At 38.9% G+C, this 19209-nt stretch overlaps 2 protein-coding genes across 4 annotated transcripts in view; one reads left to right on the top strand and one right to left on the bottom strand.

Annotated features, from left to right (window-relative positions):
* The window catches only part of LOC5571208 (xaa-Pro dipeptidase), a 365701-nt gene that overhangs the window by 343941 nt on the left and 2551 nt on the right, over window positions 1-19209 (top strand). For all 3 annotated transcript variants that reach the window (XM_001659532.2, XM_021852482.1, XM_021852481.1), the window contains 2 exons: window positions 1202-1263; window positions 1328-1372. In XM_001659532.2, coding sequence (XP_001659582.2) covers window positions 1202-1263; window positions 1328-1372 — 107 coding nt within the window. The remainder of the gene's footprint in view (window positions 1-1201; window positions 1264-1327; window positions 1373-19209) is intronic.
* On the bottom strand, window positions 10250-13197 carry LOC5571205 (FAST kinase domain-containing protein 3, mitochondrial). Its single transcript, XM_001659535.2, has 2 exons — window positions 11736-13197; window positions 10250-11394 (listed from the first exon to the last, which is right to left on the bottom strand). The coding sequence occupies exons 1-2, from the start codon at window positions 12888-12890 to the stop codon at window positions 10507-10509; spliced, it is 2043 nt and encodes a 680-aa protein (XP_001659585.2). The 5' UTR covers window positions 12891-13197; the 3' UTR covers window positions 10250-10506.

Here is a 19209-nt window from a genome sequence, read left to right as displayed (position 1 = left end):
AAAATCGTTACAATTCACGATTAATGCGTTATATGTTTAGGTTAAGTTAGGTTAAGTATATTCAAAGCGTTTTTTTTCTCTTTTAAGCAGGTGAAATCAACTCACCTGTAAAAATCTGAACTGCTACGGCAAATGAAATGTAATATGTTGTTAACAAAATGTTAATAAAATCTTAAATTTGTTTTACAAAATTAGGATGATAATGTTGTCTAATAACACAGAACACCTAGATATAAGAAATGAATGTAATGTTTGGAATGATACTAATAAAGAAATTAAAAAAAAAGTAGGTGTGGATCGGCAAGACGAGTTTTCTAAAAAAGATGATCCTTAAACTTTTCATAAACAAATCAAATTGACCCTTTTTTCTAGACTTTTTCACACGCTAACAAACTATAGTAAAAGGTAAATGAAAAGTCATAAAGTTTGATATACGCCTTTTGAAGAGCAGATTCCAGAACGTGATTATCTGAATCGGAATAAAAGATAGCGCCACACACTTTCTTCGGTCAATTTTTAGCGCATTGTAAAACCTGGTATTGAGTAACAGAGATTGTTTTTTTTTAATTTTATTAATTGCTGACCCTTTAGGCTCATGAATGTTTTAAGTATGTAACCTTCTGAGTATTTGATAATTTGATTTTAGTGATTCACATTAGGTACTAAAGCGTTCCGTTCGTCTTCTCTGGATCGGCAATGCAATACTCACTAGCGGCTTATCCACTTGGAATGAGTAGTACATGTGATATCGGTTTGAAACGAACTAGTGGTACATATCTTTTACCTATTCAAGCGTCATATAAATTGCCTTCTAGATGAGATAAGTAGTACAGATGGCGACGCTCTGAGTACGAATATGCCACGACCAATGAACAGAGTTAATAGATACAAACAAGGGACCTTAGATCGTCAATCAATGGGCATCGCACGTGTCAGAGTTGGAGTCAAATAAAGATAATTGACTTCGACAACGACTCCGACCAGCGAGAACAGGTACACCATAAATACTTTTAAGTGGCCCTAATCGTCCATTAAAGACCCTGATGACCTTCGTTTGGGGAAGAGCCTTCTCCGTGTCACAATGATAGCAATCATCCAATCAATACCCTGTGATTAGCTTAAGCATGTACTGTGATTCGATTATCGATTCAATTTGTATTCTCTGAACCTAATTCGATGACTGTATTATCTTTTCTTACAGTGTGGCCCCAACGCGGATAGCGGACTGGAGGCAAAGCCAGCCAACTTCAAAGGAATCGAAAAGTAGGACCTAATGCAATAAAAGAATGGGCTGATCATGATTGATTCGTTTTGTGTACTTTTGCAGGTTTGTCGTCGACTCGGATATCCTGTTTCCGGTAATCGCTGAATGGTACGTATCTTTGTGTCTCGTTGAAGCCCAACCACCGCCGATTTTTCATTATTATATTAATCACTCAAAACGGCGATGAAGTTTTTAACAGAAATCTGCATAGTTTTTATTAGTGGATTATTTGAAGAGGTGCTCGATAAATTCCTTGCGAAATCTTTTCCGGCTTGCTGATATATTTTCTGAATTCCTGATTCTTGGGCTGATTCCCATCTCAATTTCCGCAAAGATTCCTAGATAAATCCTTGTTCGTAATTCTGGTGCAGATCCTGGAGGCCTCAGAGATTTCTTCAGAGGAATTACTCCACAAGTTCTTCTTGAATTCTTCTAAATACTACTTGAGATAGGTCTCTAGGAATTTCAACAAGGATTCGTCCTAGTATTATCTCAGCAGTTGTTACAGACAATCTCCAGGTATTGCTGCAGTATTTTCCAGGTAGAATCATAAAAATCCTTCAAATTCTCCAATAATACCCAATGTTCCCAAAAAATGCTTCAGAAGTGTTCACAGGTATTCTTTAAATTACTGCTTAGCTCCCTAAGAAATTCTCCTCTCATTTTAGGATTTTTAGGGAATTCGTCTACAACGATTTCTCCTGGGGAGGGTGTCATGGATAGCGTGACAAGCCTTACAAAATTTTCACTTATACAGAAAGCGTGGGGGAAGAGGGGGGGGGGGGGGGTAGAAATGGAAAGAGTGTATTTTTAGCATGGCATATTTTGTGTACCATCCCCTACCACAAATTCCACCAGAAATTCTTCTTCAAGAAAATCTCAAGGAATTTTCCAGTAAATGTTACAAGATTTTTTCTATTAGTTTTTACGCTGATTATTTACCAAAATTTATCTATAATCTCCTCAGGAACTTCTTAACCATTTTTCCCAGGAATTGTCTCACAAATTTCTCTCGGTATACTTTCTGGAGTTCTTTCATTGATTCATTTCACTACAGAAATTTTAATAGACATTTCTTCGATTAGTCCCGCGATTCCTCCCGAAGCTACTTCTAACAGGGAGTTATTCCAACAATTGCTCCATTGATTTCGATATTTCTCAGGAGTTCTCTAAGTTTTTCTTAGCGGTGTTCATACATATATTTCTGTTCAGGCCAGGGCCGGATTTACAACCGTGGGGGCCCCGGGGCCAGAGTCTTGTGGGGGCATTTTTCCCAGAAAACAATGAGGGACCAAATGCAGTACTAGAAGTGGTACCCAATCTGAGCCCGAGTAGGACGGACCTGATTTGATGCTATAGTATCCCAGTTGCGTTGCGTTACGTTTCGTTGCATGGTAACGGAGTATTTCGTAGATTGCATACTGAAAGCTGTCATGTTAGTTACTTTACTACTCTTATTTCAATTGCTTTGCTATTGCTATTGGACAATTTCCATTGCCGGCCACGCCCTTCTTCTCCGTTACGAGGAAAGGAAAGGATGATGATGGTATGACACCTACTTAAAAAGAGGCCAGCGACTCACCGACGCCCTCATAGATGTCAAGGAGTTGGATATAGGAAAGGGTGATGGCCTTGGATTCACAATAAGCGAGTGATGCGACCGAATTCAAATTTAGTGTATGCGTAGATAAGTGTATCTTTTGTAATTGGGGACATGTGTGAATGAAGTGTTTTTATCAACGTTGGGAGTGATGTAGCTAAGAAAGTTTATGTCACTCCATACGCGCTTGTTTTCCAGGGATGGGACACAGGTGTTTCCACCTAATGTCCTAGCTAATTAGCTTTGGTTTAAGCGCCATTAATCGCTCTCTAAAACGAGAAGATAAATTGACCCAACCCTAATGAAATTGCCCAAATTGAAGCATAAAAGAAGCATTTTAATCAGAACGAACTCACCAAAGCCATTTGTTTGTCCCAACGCCGAATATAGGAGTAGTCTCCGGAAGAAGTTTCAACAAAATGATTTGTTGAAAAATCGAATCCACCTCCTCTGAATTATTCCGCATTTTCGATGGTGCATCGTCGATAAAGCTCACACAATGATAAGAGCAAAACTGGACATTTCATTTTGGTTTCAAATATTTGATTTGATTTGATGCTATAGTATCCCAGTGCACATAAACTCGTATAGGATAGTGAATAAGAGTATGTGGAGGTGATATATGTACATGCGTCATTAAACTGCATGTAAAAAACGTACGTCTCCATATTTGTACTCTTTTATCGTATCATATACGATTGTGTCCTTACTAGGATATTCGCATTGGTAATTTCACTATAACTTTTATGCTCAATGTTCTGGATAAGTTTGTTTTATCTTTTTAAAAGTACATCGACACGTTGATGCTTCCAGTGGACGATTTGTCCTTCGAAGGAAGCACCACACAAGACAACGGACTAGCATGCAACGTGGCACAGAAATACGTTCCTGACAAAAAGTTTTCTGGACTGAAGCGGAAATCGAACCCACACTCCTTGACTCAATGTGGGTAAATGCTTGGTAACATTTACCAAAACGCCACGAAGCCCACTATGTTTTAATTACCAGAAGATAGGCTTGAGCTGCTTTAAAACCCTCAGAAGTGCAAATTATGATCAATGATGGCCTCCTTGGACCCCCCATAAATACGGCCCTGGTTCTGACAAAACGTTGAAAATTTGTGGAGTATTGTCTGCAGTAATCCTTTAAGGTGAAACATCTCGGAATCCAAAGATGGCCGACTTGTGCCCCTACTCACGATTTCAAAGGCGCTAAACTGGAGAAATAGTTGGCAAACGTTTCTGATCTTCTTATTTTAAGCTTTATGCTAGTGCACAAAGCCAAAATAAAAAGTGCACTGTTGTTGGATGCTCTCTTCGCGAGATTTGTGCCTTTGAAGTTTTAGTGCAATCTTTGAAGTTGATTCTAAACTGTTTCACCTTAAAATATCCTGAAGATGAGAAGAAATGAATGCCTGAAATATTGCATAAATTTTAGATATCCCTGAAGAAATTTGTTGAGGAACGAGTATCATGATTAACTGCTGAAATGTTTCTTAGTAGATTCGCTGTAAACCCTCAGGAATAAGTTTTGCCAGAGTCGCTACAATGATTACAGAAGTAAATCTCGACATTATTCGAGAAAGGATAGCTGGATTAGTATTTGTGTGAATGCATGAAGAATTATCTGATGATTTCTTGGAAACTTATTGGATAAATCCGTAATAGCATTTATGCAGGGAGTCACATCCGAAATAAAAAACTCTCGGGAAAAATGTAGAGTATGATGACCAGGTATAATGATAAAACCAAATAAATCTTAAAGTTAAGATGCATTGAAGGCAAACCTCGAATTTTTAAGAGCACAAATCTAGAAAACCAGACAACCGTTTGTGCCAAAAATTTAATTTTTCGGTCGCCGCGCGAATTTTTGGAACGCAAGTAGTCGCGCGTTGTATTCTGTACAACACCTTTGGTTTTGCGAATATCCCAGGAGCCTGACCGCTTAGAAAGATGGCATCTTCAGCAGTTGTTCGGTAATTCAAGGACTATGATTGTTTGAGCTTCTTCTTCTTCTTCTTTCTGGCGTTACGTCCCCACTGGGACAGAGCCTGCTTCTCAGCTTAGTGTTCTTATGAGCACTTCCACAGTTATTAACTGAGAGCTTGCCAATGACCATTTTTGCATGTGTATATCGTGTGGCAGGTACGAAGATACTCTATGCCCAGGGAAGTCGAGAAAATTTCCAACCTGAAAAGATCCTCGACCGGTGGGATTCGAACCAACGACCCTCAGCTTGGTCTTGCTGAATAGCTGCGCGTTTACCGCTACGACTATCTGGGCCCCTAAAGCTAGTCGATTCAAAATTTTGCCACCAGGCGGCGCTAGTAAGCATAAAACATTTGTTTTGAAAATATCTCAGGAGCCTGATCACTTAGAAGTATGGCGTCATCGGCAGTTGTTCAGAAGCTCAGATGCTTTCTTTGTTTAATTGTTTAATAATTAAGATTGGGTTAAATAATGATAGCCCCTGAGTTTCTGAACAACTTTGCCGAAAATGCCATCTTTTTAAAAAGTCAGGATTCTGAAGTATCCGAAAAGTAAAAGTTTCATGCTCACACACACCTAGTGGCAAAATATCCTATTTCTTGGCTCAAACAATGAAAGCCCTCACTTTGTCCAAGATACTATCTTTCTAAGCGGTCAGGCTCCTGAGATTTCTGAAAAAAAACAAAAGTTTCATGATTGAAGTGATTTTCACGATTTTTCGTAATTGACGTAACTAAACACATTGGATGAATAGGAGGGTATCTTCAGTAAAGTAGTAGATTTTGACGAAATGAACAAGTTTGCTGAAAACAGTTTTTGAGTAGGGCTATCAGATTTTGAGATAAATAGTTTTGAATTTTTCGTATAAAATTCCACTTCAGTTAAATCGTTATTACATTCAAACTCGTGATTGGAAAAATCATTCTAAATTATATGTTGAAATTCAAGTTATGTCTGATGTTCTGTGAAAATTTCATTAGAATCGGTCCATAAATAACTGAGATCTAGCTTACCAAAGTTAATCATTTTGTATGGAAAATAAAAAAAAGTTGCAAATGTTTTGTCCAACTCTCGGCATCTGAAATAAAATCCAGTTGTATTCACCCTGCGATGGTTTTCATATTATCCCCATCTCGAGTGGTTCATTTTACCCCCAAAGAATCAACATCTTCAAATCATTTGTTCTACGAAAGTAGAAGATAAAAATACTTTCAATTTCCGTCTACTTATCATAAATACTTTAAAGATATGATGTGCTACGCATTTAAATAGATTTTTGATGGTTTTAGTCGTAAAAACCTTAAATTCCACGAGTGAAAATTTACATCATATGAGAAAACGGAGAGGTGTACTTTGTTTTTGTTTACTTTTCCAGCTTTTGACAATTCTAGATCGCGCTAGACTTGTCGAAATAGTCTGAGGATTTAGGATGGTGCAATGTTTTGCATAGATTTATAGCATAATTACCGTAAAACACAAACCTGTTCATTTTACCCACAGTTCCCCTATAACAGCATGACAACCCGAAGGTTAACTCATCGATCCCTCGCTGATGATGACCGACCAATCAATCAACTTTCCAGCGCGAACGGTTGTCTGGTTCTTGAGATCTGAGCTTTTAAAAATTCGAGGTTTGGCTTCGATGTATCTTCATCTTAAATTACAATCTCAAATTTATTAATTTGCTACTGTGAAAATTTAAGGGCAATCCTTGTATTCTTTCTAAAGGGAGGCTAAGCGAGCTTTATGTGTATGGAGAAGATCGGTCAAATACAGTCAGTGACAAAAGCTAGTAAAATGCTGTTTTTATACAAAGTGCTCATGTTTGAAGTTCATCATCCAAATTTCAGCCGATTTGGACAAGCAGAAGCTGAGATATAAAACTCTAAACTTGGACATTTTCTATGGAAAAACAGCATCGGGTTACTTACATTACGTTAACGAATTTATATGCTCATTGGTCTTATTTAACATCGAAATAAGTAACCTAAGGTTCAAAACAAGGTATATAAAAGGGAGGTAGTCCAGTGTGTTGAAACACTAAATCCGTCATGTTGAAATACTAGATGACAGCTGGCGTGATTGTTTTGGATGAGACATGGTTTCACAACCATTCACATGTCTGAAGAGTTTGATTGATTAAAAGCACTTATTATTGCAACAACTTCTTTAATCCTCTAATACCCAACCCCGCCTTTAGACGGGGTACAATTTGGAATTTTGTGTATTTTTTCGTAGCTCGGAAATCAAAATGATTTTATTTTTGGCTTATACCTTGACTCATAACACGCATATAAGAAAAGTTTTTTATGACTTTTGAAACTTTTTTGTATTTTTAGAAATTGTTTGATAAATTGCATTCTTATATAACCTACAAATGCCTGGGCTTCATTTAACGTGTAATATAAAAAATCGTACCTCTTATATTTTTCTACGATTAACCTATCACAAACGAAGAGCCTGGTGGTATTAAAATCATTTCAAACCTGTGTTTCCGTTAGTTACACGGAAAATAAAATACGCTCCGAAAAAAAATTAAAAATTTAATATTTTTCAAAATACCGTAACAATTAAAATTTATATTATTGCCAAAAATCAACAACTAGAAAAGGCTTCAAGAAAAAATGAAAAAAGCTAGGGATGTTCGAAAATAAAAATTACAAAAATCAAAAAACCAAAATTTTTAAAATTGGCGAATAAAATTAAGTAAATGCCCAAAACGTGTTTAGAACGATTTTAGATAACGAAAAATAATACTTAAATCGAAAATAAAAATTGGGTATTAGAGGGTTAAGCAACTTTGTATTCCAGAATTCAAAATCAAAATAGTCAAAAACACTTTGAAGTTTTATTTTCCACAATCACATACAACGTACTTCCAGACATTTCTTCCACCTCCCTCGCAGCTTACCTCACCTCGCACCCACGGACTGCATAGATTGATGAATCTAAATCTTGGTTCAAACTATTGGAAAACGATGAACTAACTATTGATTTTCAATCAGAAAATTTTATAATAACTTTGAATAATTATTTGCAACAATTATAATTTTTTAATAATTATTATTATTTGTTCAAGCACTTTTTTAGAACTTCCATTTGACAGTTAAATTGTTGAACAAAGCTTGCGGTAAAGAAAGGTAACATGGTCAGGATTATGAAAGAATTTTATAATTGGATAGGATACGAAATTTTCTAAAATGAAAGAAGCTTAGGTTAATTTATAATAGAAGTATGAGCAGATTTGTTTTGAAATTTGAGACAGCATTCTCAAACATTTCAAAATAGTATTTTGAAATGCATATTGAGCGAGATTCTGAAACGGTTCTAGGAACAGTTCTTGTACAATCGTGGACAGAATTCTAAAAGATATTCGCAAATGCTTGATCGGCGTTTTCACACATTCCTGGTCATGATCATTAAAATATCATATGCAGGAATAAATGAAAAATGAAATCCTGGACAATATTCTCACATGGCCCGAAAATAAGGCAGATCGTTAAAAATGTCCTTGGCAAGCTTGCATTCGAAATCGTGTGAATCTTACTAAACTCAGCAGGATGTTCTGTTTTTCGATCTCCAAAAAAAAGGACTCACTTCGTTTTGTCATGTTTCATGCGAATATTTGACAATTTAAAAACATGGTCCGCCAAACAAAATTGTTTCTGCTATTTGGCCCTTGGTTCAAAAAGATTGAGCAGGCCTGTTCTAGACAGATCGCGCCAGAGATCTGTGCCAATCCTGGCGAGATCCTCTGAAAAATCGTAGGGAGTTCCTTTGCGAACTATTTGTAGAATTCAAGAAATTCAAAATTATTTACTTTTTCACCACTTTACAAATCACCGGCGGAATACTCTCTAAGTTATAATCAGGATTTCTAAATGTACCGTTTTGACTCATATTCAGAAAATGAGTGTGTTCGGAATTTGAGAAAAAAAAAGGATATGACATATCGTGAGAAAATCTTTGAATAAAAGTCGGAAAACCTTTTGATGTTATTTTCTAGGGAGTATCTAATGAATTTTTGAAAAGTCTGTGACAAAATGCTGACGCAAATTAGCTGGAATCTCACCTTTCCCTTATGAGAGTGATATATGCGGACTTTGAACACAGGATATGGCAGATTTCTTACATGTTCAGTGATTTGTATCTATCAAGAATATCTATTGATGCATTCCATGACTTTGGAATGTCTTCTCTGATTCTTCATAAAGGATCCTTGATAGATCTTCTTTGGATCTGTGATAAAAACATTGGATTCTTTGTGATAGCCTTGTTGAATTTTTGGGAAGAACAGTGCAAAATGATAGTAACATAGATGTACCTTAGAGTGATGCAAATTTTGAAATGTTTGCTGCCCTATGCTTAAACGATTTTATTTATGGTAATTAGCATCCTCCCAAAGTTTGAAATGATTCGGAAGAAATTTGACTGTGCACACGCCATTTGAAGTTTATATAGAGATTACTATGGAAAACGCCAATCTTTTGTGTTCAGCCCTCTATCTCTTCATCATAATATTTTATGGAAAAATGAACAAATTCTTCTAATGTGAAATTCTCCCAGCTACAACTTTGCCGAAGACCACTTTTTGATTGGACCTCAGGATAAATTGTTATTCATCATCATAAAGTTGGTTTACATGTAGCATGCTTCACCAACTGTTTGGCAGGCAACAGTGGGGCTCCTGGCGGGAAGAATAGATCAAAGTAATCCAGGCTACTATGTTCTACAGCAAAAAAGCAGTGTTGCTCTGAAACTAAGTGAATGATCATCTAAACATGATTTAGACTTTGTTATCAAAAATAACAAATTATCCTTACGTCCCATCGAAAAGTGGTCTTCGGCAAAGTTGTAGCTGGGAAGTTTTCACATGAGATGAGTGTGTTTACTTTTCCATAGATTATTATGTCGATCAGTTAGAGGACTGAACACAAAAGGTTTGCCTTTTCCATAGTAATTTCCATATAAACTTCAAATAGCGTTTGCACAACCAAATTTCAAACTTTGGGAGGATCATTTTCATCATAATTGACATCGTTTAAGCATAGGGGAGCAAAAACTCCAAAATTTGCATCAGTCTAATGTACCTACATATGTCAGTAAATTCTGTTTGCACCATATTTTGATTTTGATAACAAATTTATTTCCAGATGTCAATCGGATGTTTGTAGTAATTGAAAGGGACCACAATTTCAAAAATGTTGAGGAACCTCTGCCCTAATGTGTTACGTGATTTGTGGACCACGCCTAATGCTGGTATGCCACTGACTGCATAGATTTGTTCAGAATGAAAGACATTTCTACAATTACTACTTCTACAACTTAAACTGAGTGTGAGGAATTTTGAGTTTTTTTTTTTCGAAAGATATTAAATGTAATTTAACATCATGTTGGTTAGGTCTTTACGGGAGAGGTTTAACCATTCCGCAATATATTTATTTTGATAATTTAAAACGTGCCATTACAGGTAAAATTTACGTTGCTTACATTTGTAAACTGAAAAAATGTATCCATGCTTTTAATAATGGGTCAAGTAATCTTGTGCTAGCTATTGTAAGCTTGTTACATACTTAAGTAAGTATCACAATCATTTGTGTATGAACTTCACTGCTCTAAGTATCAAACCAGTCTTCTGATTTCGCTCAGCAAAATTATTCACTCTCTTCAGGATCAGGACCCGTCGTCCTCTTTGGTGTCGGCAGTGCATCCAACGCTTGCTTCATTCGCTCGACCAGGTACTTCTCCAGCTCGGCCGGATGTACCTTCAGTTTGTACAACGTATCAAATCGTAAGGTCACCACACGCAATCCTAAGCGCCGCAGGTGTCGAATCCGCATCGCTTGCGATCCGATCAGATGTTCTCCGGTGCTGTTGAAGAACTCCGGGAGCATTACTAGCACTGCGACGTTGATGTTACGCTCCTTCATCGTGTTGAGGGAGAAAATGTTTCCCATTCCGCACGGGTGGAAGATGGCATCGACTAGGTATAGCTCGTGAACCGGCAGGTGCTGCAATATGGTGAATTTGGTCATACAATCTGGTCCGCCGGCAAGTTTCTGCAACTCCGGGGTGATGTAGTTGACGATTCTTTTGATACGCCCGTCGTGGAACAAGGTTTTGGCGGAGTGGTCACGTGGCAGAAGTGGACCATCATAATCCGGACATTCCAGTGTGAGGCTTGTGTCGAAAACTTTGATCAGGCTTCTAACCCGGTTGAGTCGCTCCGGGCGGGTCCGAGCATGCAACACATCCAGGAAATAGGGATTAAAAATCCGGTTCACGAACATTAGCGGATAACGCTCGAGGCTAACGTAGCTAAACATGATGTCGATGATTTCCATGGGGTGTATTTTGGTGAAATTGAGATCCAGATACATGTCGAGTGTTTCCCAAAACTTGTTACTGTTGACGGGCTGATAGTCAAGATAACCGAAAGGGCAGAAAATTGCACGTAGATAACCGGGATCAAGATTTTCATGATGGGCTATGAAAAACTCGCTGCAACCATTCAGAATGTGCGAGTTTCTCAGACGGAAAGCCTGAAATAAAGGGAAACGATTTTAGTTGAAGACAATGATTAATTAAGACCTGCTATTGAAAATAGTCACTTTTTAGAGACCTGCAATCAAATAGTGACTAACGGATTTATTCTACGACTGGCGTGAGGTGACAATTGTCGGTCTCGTATAGCGAGGTGACAATTCTCGACTCGAGTGAAGTGACTCTCCATTTGATTTACCCGGCGAGTCACTTCACTCGAGTCGAGAATTGTCACCTCGCTATACGAGACCGACAATTGTCACCTCACGCCAGTCGTAGAATAAACCCATAAGTCTATAAAAAGAGACCTACTACTAGCCTTGTACTGCGTAACACTCACCTGACAATGTTTCAAAATGGTCACAATCAAACTTTGCGAGACAATTTTGACGCCCTTGTTCTTCACGTATCGTTCGATGGCCCGCTCGATTTGATTCTCGGAGTAGCCTAGATTCGTAAAAGATTCCAACACCGCTTCCAGCTGGTCTTCGCTCACGGCGTGAATGTTTGTATTCAACCATCGCGCCAAGGTTTGGGTTATCCTAAATGGGGATAGTTTGCACGTTTCCAGCGATTGAAGGACATCGATCGTAGTGTTGGGGGACATTTGCCACCAGACGGAGGGAATTCTCCGCTCTAATACGTTCAGAACAGCCCTTCGGCTTACTTTCAGGTATGGCAGAATAGCAAAAACCTTATGAATGTTCTTATCATCGATCTGCTTCTCCTGATCTGCGAGTCCACTCCAGAACTTCTCCACCATGTCGTATCGACGACATTGGGTCAGACTTTCGATGGCCTCGCAGCATTGCTCAATTGTCAACTTGGTTTCAGAGCACCGATAGACCAGCTCGTTCCCCAGCATGTCGATCGTTTTGGTCAGCTCCATGTAATTTCGTAGCCCATCCAGAACCTCCAGCACCGTTTGATTGTCCCCGCGATAAACGATACAGCTGACGATCTTCTCGAACTCCTCCCTGTTCTCCAGGTGCTTCAATTCCAACAGATTCTCGATTTTCAAAATCTTTTCCACCGCTCGCACCGCCACATCCGGAGTGAATTCTTTCTCGCTCAGCGCTTCCACCACCAGACAGACTCCCTGCGCTGTGAGACACTCTTCAATGGTCTTTTTGATTTCATCTTGATTGCCATCGTTTGCATTGGCATCGAGTCCAACTGCGCCATTCGATTCACCATTAGCAGCTACTGCCCCTGGTGGAGGCTGACTATCAATGATCTTGTTCGATATGAAAGCAGCAAACTCGTCCTCGGCAATCTTCCGGACCACCACCGGAAGTTCCTGGATGTCACAACCTTGCTGCACCAGAATGGTCGTATTCCGGACGAAACCTTTGCCACCACCGCTGTTACCTTTCCCGTCTCCAGCAGCTCCTTGCGACGAAAATAGGCAAGCCCTGGCGAAGCTTGGCAGAAAATGCTGCAAACCAGATCCGGTCCGATAAAGTCTCAGAGGGCTCAACACACAGCGAGACATCTTGTCGGCAATCTACTTCGAAAGTTGCTCACAAAACAGCTAATTCTTCGCAGTGATTAGCACCACATTTTCTACCAAACACGATGAGGATGCAAGTTTTTAACACACTTTTCGATTCGCGGAACTTTTCCACCTTTGTTTCACAAGAGCAGCACCTTCGCGCTCCACCAGCTGATTGCGAAATCTCCCGATCGATAACCAAAGAGGTGGAAAGGGCGTGCTGTCTGATATGATGGATGGGAGCAAAACAGAGAAACGAAGAAAAATGAAAACAACTCTGCGCCGCGATGAGCGGGTGGCGATAACTGTCAAAACGATGTGGAAGCAAAAGTGGGTGGTAAACAAAGCATAACAGGGTGGTGCGTTCGTGCGTTTGATGTGATTCAAGGTTTAGATGAATGGTGGGAATGGGTGGGAAAATCGATGGGGGAATAATTCCCCCATTCAATTATTGAATTTCGGCTATAAGCACAGAGATGTGAAACAACTCAAAATCAAGTCTTTTTCACTCATCTTGACAGCTAAGTGGAATGATTCAAAATTGAGTTGTTGGCAAAGTACTTAATATTGTCTCATTCCACTTATTCTTCGATTTTAGTGATTTTAACTATTTAGCGATTAGTCGATATTGGATGAAAAGTACTCAATACAAAGTGTTGTGCTGAAGCTGATTTTTTTCCAAATGTTCAAATATGTACTACATATAAGTCAATTAATACCATTAATTGTACCAAATGAAACAAATTATGCTTTATTCAATCAAACACAAAATCACACAGGAGATATATTTTTCACTATTGTTATTTCACTGTTTTTGTCTCTGTTGTCCAAATCTGCCCTCGACTGGTATCTTCCGTGTCCGAACGTTTCCGCTGTGATAAACTGCGATTAGCCTCTCAACCTTGAATGTCGATATCCTCGTGCTGTAAAGTATAGAAATATAGAGCTTTAAAAACTCGATGCGTTCACAAATTATTATTGAAAACTTACCTGTTTGTTCTCGACTGTGAATTCCAAAAAATTGGATATATTGCTGGGCCAGCTTGAGTTTGACGATGCCTTGAAAATTAATTAACATTAAATACCGCAAAATTGAATGGAAAAAGCAAACTAAATTACTTACCACGAATCCCACTTGCATTCGATCCATGACAACACATAAAATTTTCATCCAAAACTAAGTACTGGATCAGTACTTAATTTTGGATACTTTCTCAGAATAGGAAGCAAAACAAAACAATCGTGTTCCTTCCAACTATGAAATAACTCAAAATTAGGTAGTTTTGGTTGTACTACGAGTTTGAGTTAAATGCATTTAAAAAACAGAATTAAATTGTATTTAAATCTGCAGTGTTAGGCCCCAAGCACAATGTGAACGGCAACGCGGTACAACGGCAAAACGGCATGCCCTTCTTGACCTACACTTTACTTTTCAATCCAATGTTGACTAAATCCTTTCCAACATTCACTTGACAAGTAGAGTGTAGATCAAGATGGGCTTGCCGTTTTGCCGTTGTACCGCGCTGCCGCTCACATTGTGCTTGGGGCTTTAGGTAAGGACTTCATTTTGAGTACTTTTTATCTTGATTTTAAGTTGTTTCACATCTCCGTGAGCCATTTTACGAGACGTTTCGGAGCAGCTGATCGCCGCAACGGCGTCAATTGACAGGAGACCTGGGATTAAATCCAGCGTGATTTTTAACAACGCCTTATCGTAGCAAACGGAGAGATGGAGAAAATGACAAAAAAGAGATCCAAACATGTTCGTTACTGTAACATTACACCTAGTTTTTGTATTAGCTACCTCTTTGTTACCCATATTGCACATAAAAAGACACTTTTGTGATCTGTAATTTTTAATATTTTTTCTCCATTTAAGTTTTTGCCTGTATGACTATCCCAATCTGGTCAAGTTGCAGGAGGAGAAAATTTTCGGAACCATAGAAGCTGTTCGAGGTTTCGGTTTCCGTGTGTGCTGTGGCGTTTCGAATACAAGTTCCAGGAGATTGTGGCGAGCGTTTGGAAGTGATCTGTTTTTCTAGATTTGGAGCTCGTGACGAGCGTTTGGAAGTGATCCGTTTCCAGATTAATCCGTTCTGGAGACGAACTTTTGGATCTGTTGGAAGCAAAATATTCAAGAGGTCGTTTTTTGATGTTCATTTCATGTTTCAAACTGGTTGACTTTCAAGCTTGAAATACTTTCCCGGACGTTGTTTTTGAGTTTATTTGGATTAAGCTGAGTATAATTTATAATTTCTTTATTTCTATAATTTAACGGTAAGATACTTCAATAACACTATGTATGATATATTACTATATATTGGGTATTGGGGAGGGGTAGCCTAAGGGAGTTAATTGAATTGTCGACTGGATGAAAGTGCGTGGGGTCGCCAGCCTTTTGTCATGAGAAAACAGCCTTAGTGTTGTCTTCCAAAGGTCTTCAAAGATATTGACTAGCCCTGCTACAACAAACCATCAGGTAGATCATACCATCCCGGTATGATTCTGCAGCCATAGGTAATCCTTGCGCTGATGGTGGCTAAATAATCATCATCATCATCATCATCATTTAAGTTTTTGCCTGTATGAAAAGCTACGCTAGAAATACGCGCAGTCATCAACCATCATCATCGCGAAAACTGACGACGATGATTGGATTCTCCCAGGTCTCCTGTCATTTGACCAGCTTCGTAAAATGGCTCATTTTGTACATGGCGACCCGTAACATGTTTTAACGTCTTAGGGCAACATACTTGGGCACAATTTCGAAAAAAGAAAATCGGTCGCGTCACGGAAGTGTTTAGATTTAGACTATTAATAACTTTAGGGTTCATTCACAAATTTCGTAACGCTAAAAATGACCATTTTCAACACCCACCCACCCACTCCTCTTTATTCTATCGTGTTCAGTCGAAGCCAACTAAACTCAATTCGTGATCAAACGTCAACATCCCACCGCAAAATCGCTAGTGTTTGGAGGTGATTTTAACCTCCAAATTGCCAAATAGCCTCCAAAACATCACCTCCAAGTTAGTTCTAATAACTTCCGTTATATGAAATATGGTGGCGTGCCGATCGTCGCAAGTTTATCGTTAAACAGTCAATCAGCCACGCGCAAGTTAATAGACCATTTCCGTCAGACCTTACCCCCTATTTTTATATTTTTATTCGAAAGATGATTGTTTTTAATGATTATTGACGCTTTCAGATCTAATTTATATGTACTCCTGATTTTATTATAATTTTTTGAAAACTAGAGAATTCACCACATTTTGAGTAGTGCGGCACAGTTGTTTCAACCCTGTGGATAAACAAAGTGGAGATTTTTCCACAACTTTCAATCTCACCCCTGCGTTGAGTGTTTGTAGACACAATGAAATGTCAAATCAAGCACACGACACGGCAAAACGGACTCACAACGGTAGCAATTACCGTTTGATATCTGCTGCTTACGTCGTCAAATTGTTCCGGAACCATATGGTCAATGGAGCATACAAACTTCCCCGTTTTACTACTCAAATAGGTCTTCCCGCCCATTTGGTTAGAGTCCGCGGCTACAAAGCACAGCCATGCTTAAGGTGTCTGGGTTCGATTCCCGGTCCGGCCAGGATCTCTTCGTAATGGAAATTTCCTTGACTTCCCTGGGCATAGAGTATAATCGTACTTGTCACACGGTATACGAATGCAAAAATGGCAAGTTTGGCAAAGAAAGCTCTCAGTTGATAACTGTAGAAGTGCTCATAAGAACACTAAGCTGAGAAGCAGGCTCTGTCCCAGTGAGGACGTAATGCCAAGAAGAAAAAGGAGAAGGTCTTCCCGAAAAATCCTCCACGACCACAGCAAATATTTCCTTCATCTTCGCGCCGGAAGACTCTGCCGTGCTCCGCGATAGTTCTCGAAAAGGGCTCTGCTCCCCGGTGGCAAACTGGGGACGAAGATATCACCGTGCGACAGCAAACTTTCGATTACTCGATTCCAATGGAAGATAGGAATCCAAACAGAAGGATGATCCAATCAAGGACCTCTTGCACTCTCGATCAGCAGCGATCTTCCGGATTTCCGCGAAATTCTTTTCGCCACCCTCAGCCAACCACGAAACCGGAAGAGAGCAAGACCATTTTCATATCCAAGCGGAGCACCACAGCAGCCACAGGCGATAGTAATGAATAGTAGTAGTGCTGGATCCCTGGCTGGAACTCTTCATCAAATTAGTAGAACAATGATGATTGACGACCAGCAGCAGCACCGAGATGGTTTCCGGGATTGTTTTGATGATTCCAGCCACGGTGGAAGTGGCGGATGAAAACATAAATAAAGGTATCTGTCATGATTGACCCGAATCAGCTGATCAAATATTCACCACAACGTGGAGACAAAAATCATAGGAGAAAAGGGGTATGATAAAAATCGGAGAGAAATAATTGTAGGAGACCGTGGGGTATAATGTCGTGCCGCCAGTTTTTTACTGTTTTTCAATAGTTAGGGGCTTCAAAACATATGGGTTCCTTGGGAAAGTTTGTTCAGTAAATTGACAGAAAGCATATAAGCCATTAAAAAATTTTCACGGAAATGGTCTATTAATCGTCAACCAGCAACCGGAGAAGGACTCCTATCGGAATAAATTTTACACATTCGTCGCTGCTGCTGCTGTTTATTCCCAAGGTAAATGCTGCGGGTCACATGAAATCGTTCATCATGGCCATGGGCATACAATGTTTTAAAACAAAATTCTCCACAAGACTCAAATTGACAAACAGACTACATGTTATAGACGACGAATGAGCGGCGTCGATGGTCTAGTGGCAATAGACCATTTCCGTCAGATCCAACCCCCAGTTTTTGTATTTTTCTTCGAAAGACAATCATTTTTAATGAATATTACGCTTTCAGATTTTGTTTATATGCACACCTGATTTTCTTACAAATTTTTGAAAACATGGATACTCACCACATTTTGAAAAATATTTCGAGATACGGCACAGTTTATTTAACCCTATGTGTATCAGCGTGGTGATTTTGCAACAGTTGTTCGATTCCACCCCTGCATTGGGATGCTTTTTTACATTTGGAAACGTCAAATGAGGTGCGCGCTCAAACTGACCGTGATCCCGGTTAGGGCGTCCCAAACAGGAGTGCCAACGAAACTAACCTGAAATTTCACAAACAAACGTTTTTGAATCAGGTTGGAACTTGCGGAACCCGTTCTGAATCACAGTTTCAACCCGAACCCGATTCAGGTCTTCTTTAAGGAAAATCTCTCATCCACCCAACAGCTACGGTACCGCTAGTTCTATTAGAGGCTATTCATGCCGACAAATGCCTAAATCTATCTGTTAGCTGTTGATTCGAAAGATTTCCGCCTTGAGGCAGCAACAGCCGCGCTTATGCCTCTCATATAGGCTTTCCAATTGGTAGCCTTCGGGAAGACATGTCCTCTTTCTTAATCCTATGTTCCCTCATCCTTCTTTGGTCTAGAAATGTCCTCCTTTTTCAAATTAATCGAATATCTAATTTCATATCTATTAGTTTTTGAAGTATTTGTTCGTTAGATTTTCTATCTATTTACTAGTCTTGAAAAAGGATGGAGGATTTTTTACTTTTAAACTTAATGTTAATGCAAAATTTCACTACTTTTTTGTTTTCAATTTGAGAATAGTTTAAGACACCTGTTTATTGTACATTTTCTTTGAGTTGAGAATGCAATATAGTATTTTTAGTTTGTATTCTAGATAATGTTTGATAAGTCCTTAAAAGGATACCTTTATCAAAATCTTTGTCGTCCTCTCACTTTGCATGTCCAATCATCAGCCACCATTACCAATAATTTCGAGTGAATTCCCATAAATATATTGTTCCACAGAGGCACAAACATCATTTAAAATTCGTTTATAATGTAACAAATACATTTTTTGGGCTCGAATATATTCAACAAAATTAGTGATTATTGTCTAAAAAACTAGACCAAAACCAATATTTTTCTAAGGTTGCCTCAACTTAAGTTTTGTAGCGAAGAAAATAGAAAACTAAGGTTTGTTTGATACAAGTTTTTGCTTCCTTGAAACTTTTTGATGGATTTATGTTGTTTCTCGTACAAATGATTCAATTTTTTTTGCAAAAACATTCCTTCAAAACCAGTAAAGCAAAATGTTCTTCTTTCTGATACATTCTTCTGATAAGCCTACTCCCACCCCAATCGGTCGAGTATCGATTCCTCTCGACGCCGTCGGGAATTTCTGAGCCATAAAATCTCTGATCACGTCTTCCTTCGGATCCTATCCTATCCCCGAGATAGTCACTTATGACGACTTCCTTCGGAAGG

Source organism: Aedes aegypti, chromosome 3 (assembly GCF_002204515.2).
Source record: "Aedes aegypti strain LVP_AGWG chromosome 3, AaegL5.0 Primary Assembly, whole genome shotgun sequence".
Taxonomy (NCBI): domain Eukaryota; kingdom Metazoa; phylum Arthropoda; class Insecta; order Diptera; family Culicidae; genus Aedes; species Aedes aegypti.
The sequence above is the reverse complement of the archived record's forward strand: the minus strand, read 5'-3'. Positions and strand labels throughout refer to the sequence as shown.

What these genes read in the sequence shown, in the direction of transcription:
- LOC5571205 (XM_001659535.2), bottom strand. Translation starts at nt 12,890, where the DNA reads ATGTCTCGCTGTGTGTTGAGCCCTCTGAGACTTTATCGGACCGGATCT. An exon ending in CCATTTTGAAACATTGTCAG is followed by an intron (nt 11,395 to 11,735) that starts GTGAGTGTTACG and finishes CCTTTATTTCAG; the next exon opens with GCTTTCCGTCTGAGAAACTC.